Source organism: Akanthomyces muscarius (genome assembly GCF_028009165.1).
Source record: "Akanthomyces muscarius strain Ve6 chromosome Unknown contig_11, whole genome shotgun sequence".
In the NCBI taxonomy this organism is placed as follows: Eukaryota; Fungi; Ascomycota; class Sordariomycetes; order Hypocreales; family Cordycipitaceae; genus Akanthomyces; species Akanthomyces muscarius.
Genome location: NW_026611614.1, coordinates 149,438 through 170,274, shown reverse-complemented (window position 1 = coordinate 170,274; position 20,837 = coordinate 149,438). Strand labels below are relative to the sequence as shown.

The window sequence follows — 20,837 nt, the reverse complement described above, 5'->3', positions numbered from 1 at the left end:
GTTAGAAACTTCCACAGAGCGAGGCTGGCAGTGTCTGCCAATGCTGGCATCTGGCAGGCTTTCACAGAAAAAGGCCTCAAATTCCTAAACAAATCTCTCGAGCAGCTGCTGCCGCCGCCTTTCAATCCCTTTGATAATGGGCTCTAAGAGCTGTCCGCGCCCGGTTAAATCGTATGAGAAGCGGCTGACGTCCTGGCCCCGAGCAGATTTGCAGCTTTCAGAGGGAATCGGCTCTTTGGCTCCGTCTTCGCTGATATTATCAAGGAGTATCGGCGGGTTGACCGAGCGATGGCTCTGGTCTTGAGGAGACGAGGGGCTTTCAGATGGAATCGACTCTCTAGTGCGGTCTTTGATGTGGTCCAGGATCATGATCGGTACAAGTTTGAGTATCGTCAGCACGTATAGAGTGACAACGGGATGGTCGATAGCCTTGTGGCGCAGTGCAAGAACGAACATGACGAACGCCCATATTGCCGCGATGGCCGATAAACAAATCGAAGCCCCGTATAAAAACTTGATTAATTTGGTCGTCTCGCGCGAGTGCCGCAAATTTTTGAAGTCCTGAGCCACTGCAAAGCAGAACAGAGAATGACCAAAGACGAGCAGCACCATTGGCCATTGTGTCTGCAAGAGCACAGTTCCAGCCACAACCCAGGCCAGCTCCAGGCAACCAGCGAGCGCCGCACAGCATTTCTGCCAAAAGGTTGCAAATACATAGGCGGCTAAAATCTGTCATCGGTTAGCGACCGTATCCTGAGCGGCTGCGGCTGCTGGGGAGTACCTGTAGGATGGCGAGCAAGAGCATGATTACTACTCGACAGAACCGATACCAAAGGGTAGAGCCCGGGTGAATGGCAAGTACAACGATAAAAGGTATAAGTGAGACTAGCAAAAGTGATGCCGTGGCAGCTCGCCTCGTTTGCCGAGCTTTAACAGCAAGCACGATGTAGGCAATCAGAAGAGCTGAAGCGCAGCCCCAAATTGCCAACACATCAGTGGTATAGGTGGAAGAGAGCATCTTCGGGCCGGTTTGCGATCGTACGTGTTGGAGAGATGGAATCGGACGGTTTGACTGGAGGTATTTATACTTGTCTGGCCCCGTTTACAGCGGCGGTCGAACTATGGGGGCTCCGCACGCACAGCACTCGCTGGTGCGAGTGAAGGCAGATGGGACTGCTGCGTAAATGGTCTTTGCGCCGCCGAGGTGATTGGCTGTGACTGCGGAGAACGAGGAGCTAACACACCACCGGAGAGAAGGCCTCTGCCTCGCATCACTGATTGGTACGAAGCTAGTAAGTCTCGTGGGCCAAATCAGTAGCTCCTGTACTTTCGCCGCAGAAGTTTTGATTCTCTTAGTGATACATCAGAGGCACTGCCGAGAGATTGAGCGAACACACAAAAACCCCAACGCTGTTTACCCTCCCGCTTCTTCTTCTAGTCTGCTCTGCCTTTTCTTCAAAATACGGCTCTATTAGAATCATCCATCCTTTATCTTGATCTTATAAACAAGACAAAAGCTCTAAGAAAGTAAGTACTGGAACATGCCTTCTTGACGCGCGACCAGCGAAACATCCGTCATTACAGAACACAATCAATTAGTCACCTCCTGCGATATTTTGTGTAGAAACCTCATATGCTTGTCAAGATTTGTTTTGGTCTTAAAACTTTTGCGACACTGCGCGCATTTGATGCTGTGCTTCAACGTCGTGTGCTTTAATAGACCGCTTTCTGTAGGAAATTCTTCCCAACATTTTGAGCATATTATGCTACTGTGTATAGGGTGGTATTTGAGACGGTGCTTTTGGAGTACATTTAAAGTTTCAAATTCCTGCGAGCAGTCAGCTTAAGGCGATGCGAAGCAGGCAGGTCAGGCTAACCTTGCTGCAATCCTCACATAGAATCACCATCGCAGCGGATACTTTAACGTCGAGGATGACGAGCCTGAACGAGCAATAAAAAAAATGTTAGGTTCATGAACAAGGATAAAAAATGTGCAAAGTCTACATGATAGAACTGAGACCGAGGATTATATACTTCCAAATAAAGGGCGGTGTAACGCGTGTATTTGTGACCAATATGTAACCTCGTAACTGAGCGGCCTTTCAGGGACCCCCGAGAAGCATGTCTCAGTACGCGGCCGCCTGTATCGAGGCCATTGCCCCATCCCTATGCGTACATGCATGGGTGCTCGAAAGTTGCAATGCAGGTGGGAAGCGGCAAAGGCTTTGCCAGCCGCTACGTGCCTTGGGCAGTGACAGCCATGCCAAGTCACGTCAGGTACACTTGCGAATATAATGAGGATCAGCAATGATTCATTGTGCATTAGCGCCATGGCATAGACCTTGGTCAGACTTGCTCATGCAAATGATTGTGTTGGCCAAGGCCAACGGGTGCTTGTGCAGATTGCGGACCCTAGGCACTCTTGCATGGCCCGGGATACAACCCAACTCTCTGTAAACGATCGCGGAAGTTTTTCTCAGGCCGAAAGGACGGTATACAATACCGTAACAAATTTGTGCTTATTTTCTTGATACAAGCGTTATTCAGAGCGGCAAGAGCGCGATGTGTAAGCGGTACACTGTGCCATTTAGACAATCACATCTGGCGCTGGGCACGAGCTAACCTCAACACGCACGCAAACCTGTAGCATTAATACACCCTAGTCGCAGCCGACCTAGCCAGCCTCTTTCATAGCCTCGGTGACCATTCGGCCTCATACAACTGTGCAATGTACCTGCGGCTAGTGTGGAAATAAAATATTGATTGACGGCGACCGCCTGCTTCCTCCAGGGATGCCTGACCTGATCTATTTACAATGTAGAAAGGCAGACGCTTCCGAGGCGGCCCTTGTAGTTACTTTAAGTCTACAGTCACTTTATTCACCAGCCTTTGGAGTGGTAGCCATTAAAGGCATCCTTGTTGAAGTATTGGTTCCAGCTACTAGCGTTGGCATCTTCGCTCTTCTTCAAGCAAGGCTTCTCAGGAAACTGCTTGAGTTCGGCGACATCGTGAGAAGTATGGCGGCGCTTGAGGACAGCGTTGGCAGTCGAATACTTTTGCTGGCGTTCCCAGAGAAGGTGGCGGCGCAAAGACTCGGTGAGCTCCGTAGCAAGCATATTGCGGCGAGTGGCTCGGGGCGAAAAGGCTGCCTGGATGCCCACGTGCCTGGTTTCAATAGGCTGGGCACTAGACCGAGGCACCTCAATGATCGGCTTCAGATTTGAGGGACGCATGCCCTTCCTCGTTAGCTGACCCTCATCGGAATCGTTGGGAGAGGCGCCCAAGGCCGGGCCTTTAGGTCCAACGCGCGAGCGCTCGATGGCAGAGGCAGGAGGGGATGCCTGGTTGCTCGGGTCCTGCTGGCGTTCATTCTGCGCCACCGCAAGGGTGATGAGCGAAGGGCGGGAGACCAGGTTTGCCTTGGGCTGGACGCGCTGGAAGAACTTGTCGTCAACACTTGAATTGCCACTCTCTTCCGCGGCATCTTCCCAGTCGGAAGAATCATCATCATCAATGGCGCTTTTATCAACGTCGCCGTCGTCGGTGTCCGAGTCGATAGCACTCTCGGCTTTGAGCTGAGAGTCGCGGCTAGAGGATGCGACCTGCTTTATCTTCTCCGAGATGGTTGCCTTGGCGGGCTGAAAGTCGCTCTTGGTAAAGGCAGACCCGGAGGAGCTACCGATCTGGAGCATGCCCCTCTTCGGAGGAGGCAACAGGCTGGACTTGGACATCTCGACGGTCATGCCCTTCTCACAAGAAGAACATGAGCCACCAAGAGCAAATTTGGCTGGTGCCTTGTTCCAGGCGACGGGCTGATGGGCGGAATCGGCCTTCGACCCCACCCCGGCCGAGGTGACGGGCATCATCTCCTCCTTGAATGCCGCGAGAGAGAAGGTAGCATTTGGCACGGAAATTGAAGCAGTTCCCTTGGCGGCGGTCTTTCCAAAGGCGTCGGAGCTGTCGTATCTGCTGCGACTAGTAGAGTTGAGGCGCTGGATTCTGGGCCAAATTTCTAGAGGGGCAGACTCAGATATGGACTTGGTGGTACTCGTCAGAATAGGAGTCGACGCTCCCAGATAGCGGTGGAAGATTCTGGGAGCGTGGAGGGGTGGTCCAAGGCGCACTGCTGATGTCGGGATCGTTCGGTCGCTCGTCGTCGAATCGCTCGAGTGAGTTTGTACGGCGAAATAAGACTAGGTCTTGGGTTAGCCCATTGCATCGTGTCTAGATAAACGGCGCGGGAAGCGCAGCCAAGGCAAAGAGGAACTACCATTCATCATGCTATGCAGGCTGACAAGGCTGGCGCTGTTTACCTTGCTGGATAAGTTTGACCAAAAGTGAGCCGCTTGGATGCTGCGACCGCTTTCTGGGACTGTGTGCAGGATGTGGGACAGTGCTGGCAATGTTTGACGTCGTGGGGTACGGACGCGCAACGATGCATATTGATTCGGACAAGAGCCGGTCCTGCAACGCAGGTCGTATTGATAGTGGAAGGAGAATGACAAGTGGTCCATACTCCAGGACCGACTCGAGGGCTTGCATCAGTCTCGCTTGATAAGCAAACTTGGACAGGCTACAGTAAACAGTTCGAAGCAAGGGGTCGAATCACACCGGATGTCAGCCATGCAGGGACGGAGTTGATAGTCTGCGGGGAGCAGGGTAATCACGGCAAGTGACTTGCTTCCTTGGCAGAAGTGTTGTTGTCACTGAGGACCACAACAAGACCAGCCTACCATGCCGAGCATTCTTTGCTTTGTACAGCCGAACAGTGGTGGATCCATGCACTGCGACACCATTAACTGGAGGGTCAAGGGGGGTGGGGTGAAGCTGTCACAGGGCCTGCAGCAGTAGTAGCATGGCTAGCTCGCTCGGCAAGTCGTTCTGGGCAATGAGCTGGCCTGGCTGACGCCGCAATTGACGGCAGCCATTCCGCAGTAGCTGAGCCGTGGGACTAGGACGTCACAAATCATCAAGAAGCTGCGGGGTCTCTGAGAAATGTCTTTGTATTGGCTACGGGAGCTTTGCGACACATGCCGTCTGGAGAACGGGCAGCCTACTCGCCACGGACTGCCAGAGCGCTAACCCAAGCACAACGGGGAAAATAGGCACTGTTCCGGGTCTTGCTAGTCGCATGATACTACCAATTGAGTGGTAAGAACGAAGAAGATCAGCATGTTCGTAACCCTCACAGCCCTAAGGGTGCCTCTTCTGCGTGCTCCAACCAGACTAGAGCGTTGGTGACTACTTGCGCTACTGATCCGCACGGGAGCTTGGTGGTCTCGGGGCTCAGCCTTCCTGCCGGTTCCCCATAGGTTTGTCCAATAGGCAGAAATGGCCGCTTGGAGGCGTTCTTCTTTCTGAGGTTGATGCTTGATCGTCTTCCGTAGGGCTTCAGCGAAACGATTGTACAACATAAATGTTGCTTTCGAAAAGGTCCGATGTTTTTTGTCTAATAACCATGTGAAATGTGATTCAGCTTGGTCCTTTATCATATCGTGGATTTCTTTTGACACATGTCCTTCGAAATCTCGAATAAGCTCGATAGTGCATAGCAAGGCGTGTTCCTTTTCTCTGTCTAGCGGATAGACCTCTCGGTTTTCGCGGAAAGGCGGCATTTTTAAAGAGTAGCGTAAGGGAAAAGGATCAGAAGTACTTTTCTTGTGGTTGCAGGACAAACAGAAAACAAAACTTGGATTTACTGCCAAGCTTCTCGCTTTAAATGATCCAGCGCAGAATCAGCGGCGAGCAACTTGCCAGGCCAAATCCTCCAGCCTAGATGATCGCGCTGTTTTCTCCAGTTGTTCATCCACCTAGTGTAAAGTTGAGCGCCACCGTGATACTACACGTCCGACGATGTCAAAAACCCCTTCGTGGTTCGACAGAACGAACACTCATAAACGAAGAGATGGTGTGTTGCAGCTGACCGGCGCAGCATTGCCTCTAGCAAAGCTCAGCGGAGGCCCTCCCGGGAGATCGATCCACCGCCGTCAGGTACTCCCCGGGGAGCATGCACAGCCCATAACTTCGCAGACCATACTCTCTAGCACAAGCCACAGCGGTACTGGGCGCCATGTTATTGGTCACAAGTACGTTTAGGTTTGGGATGAGGGCGAAGCTGTGATCAAGCTGCCCTGTATAGTAATGTCGTCCGGCAGATCTGCCATTGCTTGCCATTTCCGTCGTCTGGACTGACAACAAAAAGTAACGCAAATAACTTAAAAATCGTACTAGACAAGCCTAGGCATCAATGGCTACGAGCAAGAGCTAAATTTAGAAGTACGCGGCGTTGCCTTGAGTCGGGATCACGGCAAGGAATGGGCTACTCGCAGCGCAGGCGGACATGTTTCCCTTTTCCGGCGACGCACGTTGTATCGATCATCCCATATCCTGGTGGATGCCAACGGAGGGCCCGAGGTTGTCTCATTAATCTAGGTCACACAAGCTACGATGCTCAGAACCGAGACGAGAGCGCGGCGGCACCCGGGGCGTTCGTCTGGGCACGCAATCATTTTCCAATTCGAACTGCCGAAACAGTGCACCGTAGCTACGATCTATTTCCGAGAGTCTGCGAACGTTGATCTGTGGCGACTGATTGGCTTTGACTAAAAATAGCTGGCGGTACAAGCCCCAATGCCATTGGTATAGCGAATGTCAATTCTCAGCAGGCAATTCAGCGGGGAGGTAGAACTGCGCGATTAATTTGCCATGTCAGATCTCTTTAATAAGTGATATTCCTGGGCATTAGGACCAGCTAGCAGATGCTTTTCTACATTTTAGCCTTAAAATACAAAATGTCTGTAAACGAAGAATCACACGCGCCAAACTCCAGCGGCAGCAAAACAGAAAGGCCACCGATCGGCCTACGAGCATCGACACCAATTGAGAAGAGAGACGATGCCACGACTTCGAGGTCTTGCCAGAAGATGAAATAGGGTATGTGCAGCCATCAATGAAGAAAATCGAGTGTGGAAAACCCCTGCACGGCTGGGAAGTCTTTGTCGAGCGGGAGGCGCTACTTGGACGGGACAGTGACGTTGACACGCCGACAGGCGGGACCCCACAAATTCAGTCTGTACGGCTCATGGACCAGAGTTGGGCACGTGGGGCTCTGAATTTTTAGCCTGCTCTTCAGTGGCGTAGGCCATCTGTTACCTCCTCCTCCTCACCTCCTCCTCCTCACCTCCTCCTCCTCACCTCCTTCTCCTTACCTCATATCCTTACCTCATATCCTTACCTCATATCCTTACCTCATATCCTTACCTCTTATCCTTACCTCTTATCCTTACCTCTTCCCGTTACCTCTTCCTTGTTACCTCCTCATTTTTACCTCGTTCCCTCCTGTTAGCTCCTCTACCTCTCCTCCTCCCCCCTCCTTGTCTATCCCTCCTCCTTCCAAATGGGCACACGAACGGCTACATCTGAACACTGTGAGCCTCACAAGCTTTTATGGATGCTTGATGAGGTGAAAAAGCGCCAGAGAATGCCAAGAGATTTGAAGAAGAGATATGAAGATGCTGTAAAGGGGAACGAGACGAAGAGTGGCAGTGCATTTCTTCGAGAAAGCATTATAGCATGGGTTGTGTACGATGTGAACCGAATCAGCGCCGAGGGTCGCCATTTCTACGAGGGGCAATCGAAGCTGCACCGGCGAATGGTAGCCCTTAACGAAGAGGCAGCAAAGGACCCTGCGGCGTTGGGACGGGAAGTCACCACCTTTCTCCAAGAGATGCAAGGTGCGGGAGTCATGGAGAATGTCGAGAAATTCGCGCAAACCATCGAAGCAAGCTATGTGCCTCGTTCCAAGCCTGGAAAGAGGAAATTGATAGAAACGGCAATGTGGCACAACGACGAGCGCCGAACTACGATGCCGCTGGCGGGAGAGGCGACGGCGCACGACGGCATGAGCAGTGCTACTCTGCCGGCGGTAAATACGATGACGATGCCTGCGATTGGACGCCAAACAAAAGCGTCGGGTCCCTTCGGGGCGTTTCTTGGCCTCTCACCCTCGAAAGCGTCCTTGCTTTTCCCAGCTGAGATGCTGGCTAAGATTGAGGTGCTTGAGCAACGAACCGGCGCGGATGATCCACTCCTTGATATAGGTATGGCATATGTTGAAGGAAAGATACGTTGGGGATGCATTGTTCACGTGAAAGTGCAGCCACGATATGTCAGCGACCTTGCGCTGAGTTTGACAGGTCTCGAATTCCAAGACGCGGGTGGTGTTCGATTTATGAGTTCCCAGAATTGTCGCATTCTACCAAACCCAAACCTGACTCTCTGCGGTTTAAACCCAGAAGCCCTGAAAGAGCACTGCTGTGACGACATCTTCCAGGCTTGCCTGCCGCAAGAATTCGAAGGGTCTGATGCACTCTGGCCAAGTGCCAGTGCCTCTTTCTCCATACCCGCAAGCTCACACGAGGCAGGTGAGCTGGTCTTCAGAATTGACTCTGCCTCAGGATTAAAATTGAAGGGCAGATTATTTCCTAGGAAATCACTCGAAAGCCTCCGTCATCGCCGACGACTATTACAATGAAGACGCCCTTCGGCACGACACATTCCCCCGTAGTTATCTGAATCATCTGATCATGTTTCTCTTTTCCTCCCTCCTTCTTGTAAACGTCCAAGCCACAGTTCTTGAACCGTAGTTTTTGACCGGTGCCGTCCACGCGAGTGCCGCTGCTGCCGTCGAGGTTTTTCCAGAGTTCTGGATCGTCCGTGTCGAGCTTTTTATACTCAAACTGTTCCGCGTCAGAGATAGTAAAACGACACAATGTTTACAACCTACCATTTCTTGGAGCTGTGGCAGAGGATGTGTGCAAAACGCAGGCATATGCCAGCAAAAGGCTGAAACAATAGAGCATAGCACGTCTGTGTACAGCGTGGAAAATGACTCAAAAAAATCGTGGCGGGGTTGGTGGATACTGGTAATTTGAACAAATTTTGTGAACCCTGACGTCATAAATAAAATAGCGGAAAACTGTGCTTGAGATGGTTTAGACGACAGATGAAGAAGGTATGCTGCATTTGGGAGCGCGACCTCTGTAGAAGCCATCCAGGCGGAACTTTGGCTCTGAAACTCTCAGAGTGCATTGCCTTCGAAAAGAAGAGTGTGATCATGATGAGGCCTGATGAGCGCGCCCAATCTGAGCCCGTCGCGAGCACATTACATGCGATTGGCTGCCGAGAACAAGTACAGCGGGTCTTCAAGCTACCCAGGGAGCTCCCAAGTGCGCCAAGGCGCAGCGCTCTTGGCAGCGCTGTCCCGGAACGGGGACATGTTTTGCCGTGTGGCCCCCGCAAGATGAATGGTGGAGGGCTACTGTGCCGGAGTAGGTGCCGGAGTACGGGAGCACACTTTTTCCGCGAACCGCTACCCAGTGGAGTGGGATCTGAGACGCCCAAGCCCGCCTGGACTGAGGAGCCCCAGCAACACACAGAAGCCTGGCGCTATTGCTACCTCATATTGCTACCTCATATTACTAGCTTATAATGCTACCTGATATTGCTAGCTCATATTGCTAGCTCATACTGCTAGCTCATACTGCTAGCTCATACTGCTAGCTCATACTGCTAGCTCATACTGCTAGCTCATACTGCTACCTCATATTGCTACCTCATATTGCTACCTCATATTACTAGCTTATAATGCTACCTGATATTGCTAGCTCATATTACTAGCTTATAATGCTACCTGATATTGCTAGCTCATATTGCTACCTCATATTGCTATCTCATCTTGCTGCGCCCTGTTGCTCCCTACTGTTGCTAACCCACTTCGGCTACGTCCTCCTGCTACGTCCTATTGCTACCTCATCTTGCTACTTCGTCTTATTACCTCCTGTTGCTATGTCCTGTGGCTGAACCCCTGTTGCTATACCCATGTTGCGAACCTACTCTTACTACGTCCCCTTCCTACCTCCGGTTGCTAGCTCCTGTTACTAACTCTTGCGGCCGGCCTTCCAGTCTCCTCCTCGGTGCACCCCCCCCCCCCCCCCCCCCCCTTCCCAATGCAGAGACACTAGTCTACTCCAAATACCTCGTCGTAACGAGCTACTAGCTTCTCAGCTCTCGGCACAGCCTCCACCAGCACTAGAAGCGTTGGATCCGTATGGCGGGCGTGCATAAAGCTCACACCCATCAATGCCGTCTTAGCTCTAGGTTGGAAGATGCAGCGGAGTATGCTCGTTCGCTGTTGGATCGCGTCGATGGCTCGCACCGCCGTTGGCAAGCTCATTCGGTAACGTCTTACTGGTTATCATGGAGTGTGTCGCGGCTTCCCAGTTTGCACTACCGAAACGAAGTACAATACAAGTACGACCACAGCGGCAGAGGACTCACCTGCAGGTAGGGGACATAATCGAAAGCCACTGCGAGATCATCCATCTCGCCGCAGGCACTGGCCCAATCGGCCGTGCTTACGTGCCCCGTAGGAGCGGCTCCCGAAGCTGTGCCACTGATGGTCTTGGCGAGGCTCGACACGACGAGTCGTTCCAAGTTGGCCGGTACTATTGTGCTTCGGGTGGCTCCGCGGAGTGTGCTTTCTCATTAAACACCACAGCACAAATTCCGAAGGTTTCACCAGGTGACCATGTTGCCCCGCCGCCAATTATGAGCCAAAGCGACGGTCACTGGTCAGTCGCAAGCCACGCACCAACCGGCCGAGGTTGCCGCGATCGGCATAGAGAGCAGGTGCGGTCTCAAAGTTCGTTTGCGATGGTCTTCCAAATGCGGACGCAGTGTGGGGATAATAGAGTGCCTGGAGATTGTCACGTTCGCAGCTTTGTAATGGCCGAACCACAATGTCAAGGCAGCCGCTGGACTGGGAAGAATTCTGCCGTCAACAACGATCCGGTCTTGCAACCATTTAGTCGCCCTGCCTGTTGCGGCTTGAAATGATGTCCGAAAGAGGCTGCTTTTCATTTGCTCCATTGCCTTGGTCCTTCTTTACTACCAATGTCACCAGCATAATCGAAAAATTACGCCCGCCTTTTTTTTATCGTATCGGTGTTGTTGGACGTATCGGAAGTGGGAAAACCACAGTCTCGCGAGCGATACAACGGAAACCTATCGACAACAGCGTAGGTATACAAGAAAACCAGCTCGAATTCAGGCTAATGAAAAAAAAAGTATAACCCGACCCTTTTTTGTGAGATCGGATATACTGCCAATCGAAAATGCGAAGTTACCGAGATTCCTAGTTGGAGCCTGCTACTACCCGAGCCCGAATCACTTCAAGATTACCACATGGTAGTCTTCGTTTACCCAGCGAATATGCCTCGATCGGAAGAAGATGCGGAATGGATCCAGTGGTTCATGCGCGACTGGCCACAGAAGCCATTCATTGTCGTCGGCTGTGGTGGGCAATCCGACCCGGATTACTTTCGCGCTGAGGGCTGTGCTACCATCGCTTTCAATCGAAATTCTGATTCAACACCGTTACTGTTTGCTATAGCAGGTACTATGAATGAGGAATTCCCTGAAGCAGCAGAAGATGTGCGTCCCAAAACGTAATTACGTTCGAGCCTCTATCTGTCTGTCTTTCGTCTGCCATAGGATTATGTGTGAATTTGAGGATTGCTAGTTGGTCGAAGTTGGATACAGCGACATCAATCAGCGATAGATACTGCCATGCAAAATACACATCCGTCGATTTTTTTTAATTGTAATCTATGTCTGTTTATGCTCTTTCTGGGCTACTCCAAGACTGGTCTCCGACTTTGGCAGCCCGAGCTTGCTCTTCAGTCCCCGGGCCAACCATTGGTGGTACTTACACCCGCGCAAACTGTGGCGCCACTGCTAGTCTCACATGGCTGGAACACTGGCTTTTATCGTCTTCAGTCATCCAAGCTATCCCACTCAACCAAACGGTAACATATTGCGCTGGCCGCTGAGAGTGGCTTGCAGGCACCAGGGCAGCGCTCCGCGGGCCGTCCCCCCGGCACGGCGCTGTGGGTGAGCGTCGCACAGCCAGCCAACACTAGAAGATTCAAGTCTCTTCAGGCACGTCAGCGTCTTGTTCAAATTGCGAATTGACAGTAAAACGGCTCGCGCCTTCGTCCCACGCGATCCAGTTCCCTAGACTACATATTCGGCGTCCGAGCCAGAGTAGGCGCTGACGTCGCTCATCTCCAAGTGAGGGCGGCTCAAACATCTTCTCATCATCTTCAATCTTTTTGCTAGAAAACCAATCTTGAGGGAAGTAGTTCTTCGCAAGTTCGAGCCCTCGCATACCATAATCTTCTGCTAGTGGACGCAGAGGCTCGTTGCGTGGCGGCCGTGGAAACTCTGCATTCGCCATTCTCGGCTTCGACATTAGGGCAGGATAAGCCTCGTTAAGTACGTCGGCGACGCGTTTCCATGGAACATGGTCCGCAACGAGTGACATGGCTTTAGGGTGCTGAGCCAAATAATATAAAAAGACCATAATTGTGTGAAAAAAGGGAAGACAGTTGATATCTGCTTTGCGCCAGAAAACAATGTCGCATGTTTGCATGACAAACGATCTTGCAGTTTCAAATGTTTTGGCGGCAGTGGCCTCGTCGATAACATTCTTCGTAGCTGCAGGATCGAGGGCTGGTGCAGCAGGCGCATCAGCTTTTTCACCGGCTAAGAGAGCTACCTTGAGGGGGTTGGTAGTTGCGCCGTAACCGAGAAGAGAGCAGATGAGAGAGATAGCTATATAGTAGCTAGATAATACCATGTTAGTTAACTTGAGCAGGCATAAAAAAGAGGTTAACACTTACCCTGAATGGAGCCAGTCCTTGTTCCTTTCCGCGATGTTCCTATCCAGAGTACCAAGAAATTCGGCCATAGAGTCCTCTAGTTCCTCGCGCTTAAGTCCAGAAAACAGGATGGCATGAATTCTGACAAACTCCCCGTCGGATGAATCTAGCGAGGTTGTCCTTCCCAAAATTGGCTTGAAAAGCGACATAATGCTGTCCCAGGCGCTCGGGAAGGGAGCCGGGACGCATAGTGACTTGTTATAGTAATATAACTGCTGTAGGGCATCGGGCCTGGCAAGAATAGCCAGATGATGATAAAGCCGCCCAACCTCTGGTGAACGATCTGAAGCCTTTGAATACCAAGCTCGGGAGACGGAAGTCCAAGTCTCACGATCCCGAATATCATCGTCCTCAATAGCCATACGGTATCTGCTTAGATCCCCAAGACATTCGATCCAAGTTCCCACAAAACCAGGCACAGTCTCATATAAAAGTGTCATAGTGCTATATGCAATACATATAAACGTGAGCATATGTTCCCGCGAGTCGGGCAATCTTTTGCGAAGGAGTTCCAAAAATGATTGGATGCCGTAGCGCCACATGCGCGCAGGCATGTTATACCTGGCGGGAAGGCGGCGAAGCGCTGCATTAGCTGACGGATGTTGGCAAGCGAGAAAGAAATCATGGTGTTCGTGTAGCAGTGTTCGATGTAAGCCGATAAGTTTCTGATATTGCTCTACGCTGAGCTTTTGAGATTGCGGGATCCTCTTCTCTGGAGAAACACTTAGTTCCATGCACTTAGCCTCGACCAGCCTCAGACCTTCCTCAATGCCTGTGACTTCCTGAGCTAACTGCTCTTTGGAGATGGGCCGTGTCTCGGGTTGCCGGAGAAATGAGAAGTCAGGGATAGTGGTCATATCGGCTGGGTGCACTTCAGGGACAACAGGCTGGTCCATCGAAGAAGGGCGGTTGATGTGCCTTGCTCGCCTCGGTGTCGAAGCCTTGGCGCGGGAACCTCGACTCTTAGGTTCATCCGGTGGGTTCCAAAGCTGTCGGCCAGTTACATTCTTGGCTGCATCGCCACGATCAAAATCACTAGCAACACCGCTGCGGCGATAAGAGCGACCGGGCGTGGTGGGAGGTGACGAAGCCGGGGCGAGAGACGAGGATGGCGATCGCGCTTTCTTGTGCTTTGAAGAGACAGAAGCTTCCCGCTGGGCAAATTTCATCTGGTGGTCACCTTTCCCACTGGTAGTGAGATCCTTGTCCTCTACCTGTTTTGTGGCATTTGCGGACTGGGACGAAGTGCTTCCCGATCTAAAGGTTTAAGCGACATATTCTGAGAGTCGAAGGAGATAAAGTTGACTGACCTTTGGCTGGGTGGACTGATGGCCATTTTTCTAAATGCCTCGATGATGTCGGCGTCTCCAGTGAGTGTCGGGTGCTTGGATTCATCGGCGCGAACATGGACGCGAAAAGCTTCGATGTCGGGCAAAATGTCCTCGGCGCAGGAGGGACAGCTGAGATTAGGCTCAGAAGGCTCCTGACGAGAGCTATTGCGGAGGTGAGTGACCCAGCGCTTTTGAAATTCAGCCATGACGAGTTTCACGACAACTGCTGTGCAAGTAGACAGGCTGAGAGACTGAAGACAAGGGCGCGAGTCCACTCTGCGGAGACGGGAATGGCGACACGTGTTTGATCGGAGAATAAGGTGGCGGCCCGTGGCTGCGCACGCGATAGCCGTCGTTGATCACAAAAGGCAAGGCTGCAAGCCAGTGACAATGAACCAGGTTACCGGGCCTTGTCGCCGCACAGCACTGAAAGATCTGTACCTGGAGATGGGTTAGAATTGCCTAAAAGTCGGCGTGCTTGAGAAAAAACAGGAGTGTCTTACTTCTGCGCAAACAGTGGGTGCACGGTTTGATGATGAAGCTGAAAAAGTTAAGCTTGTGTCATGGGATGGGTTGATATAAATGGCTCGAGCAATATAGGCACGAAGCTAGCTCACCTGGCAGTTGCCTGTGCGAACCATAACCAGACCAGCCACCAGGGTGCAAGCAGTAAAAGGGCGCAGCACGGCTGCCTTTTGGCCACTGCAGCCGAGCTAGCCACGGCTACATGCATGATTTGCGCGAGACAAGAGAAAACAGCAGCCTGGCACCACACCTGCACTGGCGGTACAGCTTCTTTAGCCAGAGCAGACGTGCCACCGTTCTCAGGATTGCGCGTGCAGACCCAATGTCCTCGGCCATGCACTCGCTACTAGAAAGGTAAACCAGGCACCAGCGAATTGATGTCTGCAGTGTGCATCCCGGCCGCGTTCTCACGAAGGCGCGCAGATGCAGTTGGCAGATCCCAGAACTTCTCACAGTCTGCCGCAAGACGTGTTGCGTAAGGGACGACGTGATACCAGTGGTTACAGCAAAGAGTATATTCAGGTAATCATAAATAGCGCAAAACTTCATTTCTCACTCGTATTAATGCCAATATTCGTTGCTGCGTCTCGCTCGCCCCGGCCAGTTTGATTGTGCTCTGAAGTCGTTTTCGTATTGAAGCCCTGCTTGAAACCCCGAGAATGTCAAGGTGGCTAGTTTCTATCTATTCCAGGAAGCCGTAATAATACAATAGAGCGAAATAAAAACAGATTGCAACAGAACACAGAAGAATACGGAATGGCACAGTCAACGCCATAACGCTCCTCTCCTCTCCGGCCACGTGCGTGGACGTGGATGTCGTTGGAAGTGCATAATTGATGTCACCCAAATTCCGCCGGTTCCTTGTGAAATCTTGGGAATAGCTGCGCGCGAGCTCGGTCGAAGTAGCTTCGGCGAAGCCTCGATCAATTCGCTGTGTTGTGTAGCATGGGATGACAGCCGTTCTCGTCACGCCTCGCCTACATTCCACATAGAGACTGACAGGAACATTTGATGACCCATAAACTTTTTGCCCATACCCATCCTCGAGAACCGCTCTATACTGAAAAGTTTGGTTAACTGCTGAAATATGGTAGAACGCTTGAAGCTTGAACTGAACATACTGATAGTTGGCCAGCGGCCACACGGCGTGAAGACATGGGATATGTGAAGATGAAGAAACGAGGCTGCTCTCAGCAAGGTCTGTACTTCAATGAGGAGACTTTGGAGTTGAGCGAGTTAACGGTTTCACCTTATATAACAGCTCAACCTTTGTAGCCACAGGCTTTTGTTGTTCGATGTGGACACATGGCCAATTACACTCATTTGTAAATCAATTAGTTGCAGATGGTCGGTGCACGCAAGCCACGTCGACTCAAGGCAGACTGGTCTGGCCTTGGCCATCTGGTACAACTACATTCACGCCAATGTATGCGCCGTATAGGATGGAGTGGTGTGGCTGCCTGTACACAAAACTACAAGGTCATCTCCTTTACGCCAGCACGGGCCTGGTACATCATGCACCCCCCACACACCCAGAATGTGGTGGAGACAAGAAATGCGTTAATGTGTTTGCCACATCCTGCTAGCAGCGCGAGACCGAAACCTGGCTGGCTGCTCGCAATACGCCGATTCCGTTCACAAGTTTCTTGATGGGCTGGTTTTTTGACAGTGCAATTTTGGGGCCGCCGGATGCAGCAGCAACGATCATTTAGTGGCAAACCCACGTCCGAAGTTTCAAATCTCTTCAGGCGCGTCAACATCTTGATCAAATCCCGGATTGATAGCAAAGCGGCGACCGCCTTCGTCCCAGGGTGCAAGCATTGAAAAGGCGCAGCAAGGTTGCCTTTTGGCCATTCGACCTGAGCTAGCCACGGCTGCGTGCGTAATTTGCTCGAGAGAAGGGAATAGGCAGCCTGGCCACCATCCCTGCACACGGCAGTGCAGCTCCTTCGCTCAGGGCAAAAGTACCACCGTTTTCAGCATTGCGCGTGCAGGCACAATGTCCTCGGCCATGCACTCGCTAGTAAAAAGGTGAATCAGGCTCCATTTCCGAATACAAGGCTCGTGTTCAGAAAAGGGGGTACTCGTCCAAGGCAATTGAGCGACCACACTGCGATGAGACCAGCGATGACATGCTCCGTGCTCAGCCAAACAGCGTTACACGGTCAAGAAGGCGAGGACACGAAGTGAACCAGCAGGAACTGATTAGTTAGAAAGTGAAGCGGCCGGAAGATAATCAGGGCAGGCACAGTCTTCCAGAGTCTGAATGCCAGCTAACGAGTCTCTTCCATGTGAACGTAGCAATTATCGATTGGCGGATTACTTCCTAGTCAGAGGATATATACAATTCAAATGAAACTGCAGTAAATGTAACAAGTTCATTAGAGCTGCGAAACTAGGTACACAAACACTTCATTTCCCACCCTCAATCATATCTGCCGTACTAGTTTCGCGCACTCTGCTTAACGGGCTACTTGTCGATTGCAGCGCAAGCCCCGAAATAATTCAACCAACTAGTAGAGAAGGCACGGTTTACTGGTGGTCAGATGCTAACTTTTGAAGGTTGACTCCAACTCGCAGCTTGTAGCGACGTTGTGCGGAGCTTTGGACGAGATCAGAGCCTTTCCCGAGTCGTCCAATCTCTCCCATGACTCCGGCCTTCTCGTTACTTTCGACGCCGGGTAACGGACCCGTGGCTCCCACAGCCCCCGTGTTGCGCATGTCATTCGAGCCGTTTACATCGCACAATTCCTCGTTGCTCACAGTGACCATGTCTGAGCGGCGTATTTCTACGCACTCGCCCGAGTTGCTGAGGTCGTTCCCGTCGTTGTCATCTATGCCGTCCGTGCTGCCTGTGCTGCGCATGTTGTCCTCCGTTGCTTCGCGACGATTTGCTAAGTCTGACGCTGGGAGCAATGGGTTTGTCGCAGCGTTGCAGCTGGCCGTATCGAATTTGGGTAGATTCTCCCTACTCTCGGATAGTTGTAGGGTGGGGATTTGAATAAAACCAACGCTTGTATGCATTTCAACTTTGACTTTTGTCGGGTTCCATGAAATGTCGGCGTGAAACTTGCCGTCTTTGTATTGAAAAGAATGGACATGGGAATCTGGTTCCATTGTGCTGAGCGCTGTCAGGCGTGTGACTTGTTGACAGCAAGAAAGAGTAGATTATGCTACAGTGAAGAATGAAGCGGATTCATGGCAATGTAGAGTGAGATCGGCAGTTTCGCCGCTTTTGACACCCACCGCCTATTTGACTTCACTGGCACAATAAGCGGCAGAATGTCACAATGAGACAGCTCCTTAGGGCAGAGAAAGGTCCAGCCCTCACACACGTGGCCAGCTACAGCAGGAAGGTCAAAACAACCGCCTGTGCACACAGGTCTGTCCACGGCACCGCTAGCTCGACGGCTGCAGCTTGCGGCAACCCGGTCCGGCCAGGGGAGGCTGCGAATCGCCACGTACTCGCACTTTTGTGAAGCCCGGTTCTAGACCCAAGCCTCGGCGGCATCACCATGAGGGACACTAGCTCGCCAAGATGTGTCTGCTAGCACAGCAAAGTGTACTTATAAGCATTGAGACAGACATTGTAGCAGGTAAAAGGTAAATTAATCTAATGTAACTACCAACAGCCCTGGGTGTTCTCCAAACCACTGCTGACCCTCAAATGACATCGCCGGCGTTCAATCTGAGGTGAATGATGAGCAGCCATGGTGATTCAAGTAGTAGATGAGAGAGAACGCACGGTCTCGTGTTGCCGCCGAACCTGGATGCTCAGTATTTCCAGGATGGAGGTTCGGCATAGGCTTTAAGCATGATGTGGCGTATGATTTGTCCACAGTCTGAAACCGGCCGTCGGTATATATACCCAGAATTTGATCCATCGCTCAGGTAGTGCGCCACTGAGTCCGAATCCGAGTTCGAGTATCTGCTTCTTCCACCTGAAGGAAGGGTTTGAGGCGGCGAGACCCAATCAGCATCTTTGGCGGCCGTATTGGACATTTGTCACCGCAGCGAACGCGCCGGGAAGGGGAGCAGGGCTATGCTGCGGGCTCGGCGGCTCGTTCTGTTGCCGGTATCGGGGGGACCCAAGAGCGATGAACTTCCTGGACAGCACAGCTGCGGTCTGTGTGCCCCTGTTCGTATAGTCCGTAGCAGATTTTCGGTTGGTGATGTCGAGGTACCCAGGGCAGTCGTCCGATTCAGGTAAAGGAGGCACATCGCGTGGGGCTAACGTATGTCAGTCGTGATGGTGAAATTTGTTCCGAATGAGCTGTAGAGGGAGGGCGTACCACAGACAGCTCCTTGTAGTCAGAGACACGTGTGGGATATCAAGCAGGGCGGCTGTGCGAGCGACGATGATACTTTACGAGCTTATAACTCGAAGAGCTGCTCTCAATTGTGCCATTTTTCAAGAAAAAATTGATAACAGAGGAATTCGGCGCGGATTCGATCCGAGAGTGCTCTTCCCAGGCGTGCATAGTGTACTTCTCCCAAGCGTCATATCCCTCATATTTGATATCGCAGCAGTATAACGATCCTGGTGGGCTCCTTCCGACGTTGTGATGCGACACCCGTATCGCATCATGTGATTTTGGGAGCTTGTGGCTGTCACGAAGGTGTTTTTTAAAACTCCTTATATTAAAAAAAAAGTATTTGCTTCCGCGTTTGTCTTTACAGATTTCGCATATGAAGCAGTGAAATCGGGTGTGGGTTTCCATGTGCCGGCGCCAGCAGTCTATTAATGTTTTCTTGGCCGGGCAGCCTGCAAAATGGAATAAACAACGTACCGGGTCATCGGAGGGCTTCTTGGGGTCGAAAGCACGCATGGGAGCTAAGGTAGAATCGTCGGGTGAGTGCTGATGTAGCTCACGGAGCTGATAAGTAGAATCTCGGCCTTTACAGATGATGGCAGATGTCCACAGATAGTGGATAAGTGACTCGCTTGGCTTGAGAATGGCCACTTGATCATTGCGTTTTGTCGACCTGATGTGTTCAGTCCAGACGTGCTCAGCATAGTGCTCCCAAGCAAGAGGTTTCACAAAGCTTTCAGTGCAACAATCCAAACGGTCCGGTGGATCTCTTCCCAAATTTCGCGCCTGATCGATGAGCGTTCCATAGTCTGCTAGTGGTGGTTTGTCCTGACGACGAAGGTGGTCTTTGAAACTGGTTTCGTTCCAGAATTGATTTGTGGGACAATTCTGGCAGCGGAAGACAACAAATTTCAGGTGGTTTTGCATATGCTGCATCCAGCGACTTTTCGTGTTCACCACACTCTGGCAACCGGCAAAGTAAAGTAAACAGAAATACGGTCTATGGGCGGATTCTTGGCCTGGCGATGAGCGTAGAAAAACCCCGTCGCTTGAAGGCTGAGGTAGGTTAGTCATGAATCGAGCAAATTCCGAAATGGGCTATAATGGGAGAAATGTACCGGGCTGGAGTGCTCCATGGAGTCGGAGGCAGGTATGGAAGCTGAACCAAACACGCCAGAGGAGGCAAAGAGCTGAGGTGCAGACGTTGGCTTCTTCGCGGCAATGCTAGAATTGAAATCATATTGCGTCGACGAATTGCTTGGCCGGCTGTCAGCCCACTCATCGTCAGGAAACGAAAGGCTATTGCGAGACTCCCCGCCATCGGAGTAGGGGTCCCGAGAGTAGTCGTTCGATCCACGAGGAGGGGGCGCGTCGCAAGCATGCTACGCTATCTTAGTCACAATCTTATGATCGTTTCGAAATGAACTGAATGGGAGAATCGTACCTGGACGCCGGACTGCTTCTCGGAGTGAGGGAGTGGTACAGGAGCTATGTTCTCCTCCGCGCAGAGCAAAGATGAAATTGTAATTGACATGACACTGGCTTGCGAGCGCCACCCAAATGAGAGACGCGAATGACATGAGAATATCTCGCGATAGAGTCGCGGCGAGGCGGTCGTGATGGTAGCTTTATATATAAACAGGCAACGGCTCAGCCTCGGCGAAGTGCGCCAACGACTTGCTGCACAAAGGGGGCCTGCCCTTTCACCCCTGCCTGGCAGCCTTACGCTCGACGCGACGAAGGAAGGCGAGGCAGGGTGGGTGGTCACTAGCTGAGCTTCACTCGACCACGCGGCTGCATGGGAGGGTGGCCAAGCAGGGCAGGGTGTGGCTCTGCGCTGCAGGGTCGGGCAGCGTGACTCTGTTGCGGTACGCCCCGTCACGGCT

At 51.8% G+C, this 20,837-nt stretch overlaps 10 protein-coding genes across 11 annotated transcripts; 2 read left to right on the top strand and 8 right to left on the bottom strand.

Moving 5' to 3' along the window:
• Positions 1-84: 84 nt before the first annotated feature.
• On the bottom strand, positions 85-1,018 carry LMH87_007585 (uncharacterized protein; the record flags this gene model as incomplete). Its single annotated transcript, XM_056199493.1, has 2 exons — positions 85-729; positions 782-1,018. 2 exons carry the CDS (start codon positions 1,016-1,018, stop codon positions 85-87), a joined length of 882 nt encoding a protein of 293 aa, XP_056057936.1.
• A 573-nt stretch (positions 1,019-1,591) lies between these two features.
• On the bottom strand, positions 1,592-2,182 carry LMH87_007584 (uncharacterized protein; the record flags this gene model as incomplete). The annotated part of the gene is made up of 4 exons (XM_056199490.1): positions 1,592-1,828; positions 1,878-1,941; positions 2,035-2,090; positions 2,177-2,182. 4 exons carry the CDS (start codon positions 2,180-2,182, stop codon positions 1,592-1,594), a joined length of 363 nt encoding a protein of 120 aa, XP_056057935.1.
• A 697-nt stretch (positions 2,183-2,879) lies between these two features.
• On the bottom strand, positions 2,880-3,866 carry LMH87_007583 (uncharacterized protein; the record flags this gene model as incomplete). Its single annotated transcript, XM_056199489.1, has 1 exon — positions 2,880-3,866. One exon carries the CDS (start codon positions 3,864-3,866, stop codon positions 2,880-2,882), a length of 987 nt encoding a protein of 328 aa, XP_056057934.1.
• Positions 3,867-4,026: 160 nt separating this feature from the next.
• On the bottom strand, positions 4,027-4,542 carry LMH87_007582 (uncharacterized protein; the record flags this gene model as incomplete). The annotated part of the gene is made up of 3 exons (XM_056199488.1): positions 4,027-4,193; positions 4,271-4,372; positions 4,428-4,542. The coding sequence occupies 3 exons, from the start codon at positions 4,540-4,542 to the stop codon at positions 4,027-4,029; spliced, it is 384 nt and encodes a 127-aa protein (XP_056057933.1).
• Positions 4,543-7,651: 3,109 nt separating this feature from the next.
• LMH87_007581 (uncharacterized protein) lies at positions 7,652-8,645 on the top strand (the record flags this gene model as incomplete). 2 transcript variants are annotated; one of them, XM_056199486.1, is made up of 4 exons in its annotated part: positions 7,652-8,099; positions 8,159-8,216; positions 8,333-8,423; positions 8,476-8,487. In XM_056199486.1, the coding sequence occupies 4 exons, from the start codon at positions 7,652-7,654 to the stop codon at positions 8,485-8,487; spliced, it is 609 nt and encodes a 202-aa protein (XP_056057932.1). The 2 variants fall into 2 exon arrangements, with proteins under 2 accessions (XP_056057932.1, XP_056057931.1); XM_056199485.1 differs by having other exon boundaries at positions 8,196-8,423; positions 8,476-8,645.
• Positions 8,484-9,052, bottom strand: LMH87_007580 (uncharacterized protein; the record flags this gene model as incomplete). Its single annotated transcript, XM_056199487.1, has 3 exons — positions 8,484-8,738; positions 8,786-8,977; positions 9,038-9,052. 3 exons carry the CDS (start codon positions 9,050-9,052, stop codon positions 8,484-8,486), a joined length of 462 nt encoding a protein of 153 aa, XP_056057930.1.
• A 1,205-nt stretch (positions 9,053-10,257) lies between these two features.
• LMH87_007579 (uncharacterized protein) lies at positions 10,258-11,251 on the top strand (the record flags this gene model as incomplete). The annotated part of the gene is made up of 5 exons (XM_056199484.1): positions 10,258-10,300; positions 10,349-10,631; positions 11,027-11,078; positions 11,128-11,146; positions 11,199-11,251. 5 exons carry the CDS (start codon positions 10,258-10,260, stop codon positions 11,249-11,251), a joined length of 450 nt encoding a protein of 149 aa, XP_056057929.1.
• Positions 11,252-11,986: 735 nt separating this feature from the next.
• Positions 11,987-14,319, bottom strand: LMH87_007578 (uncharacterized protein; the record flags this gene model as incomplete). The annotated part of the gene is made up of 4 exons (XM_056199483.1): positions 11,987-11,994; positions 12,232-12,686; positions 12,744-14,039; positions 14,093-14,319. 4 exons carry the CDS (start codon positions 14,317-14,319, stop codon positions 11,987-11,989), a joined length of 1,986 nt encoding a protein of 661 aa, XP_056057928.1.
• Positions 14,320-17,170: 2,851 nt separating this feature from the next.
• On the bottom strand, positions 17,171-17,755 carry LMH87_007577 (uncharacterized protein; the record flags this gene model as incomplete). Its single annotated transcript, XM_056199482.1, has 1 exon — positions 17,171-17,755. The coding sequence occupies one exon, from the start codon at positions 17,753-17,755 to the stop codon at positions 17,171-17,173; it is 585 nt and encodes a 194-aa protein (XP_056057927.1).
• A 546-nt stretch (positions 17,756-18,301) lies between these two features.
• On the bottom strand, positions 18,302-20,485 carry LMH87_007576 (uncharacterized protein; the record flags this gene model as incomplete). The annotated part of the gene is made up of 7 exons (XM_056199481.1): positions 18,302-18,326; positions 18,384-18,404; positions 18,648-18,868; positions 18,931-18,942; positions 19,429-20,007; positions 20,070-20,333; positions 20,396-20,485. The coding sequence occupies 7 exons, from the start codon at positions 20,483-20,485 to the stop codon at positions 18,302-18,304; spliced, it is 1,212 nt and encodes a 403-aa protein (XP_056057926.1).
• Positions 20,486-20,837: the final 352 nt, after the last annotated feature.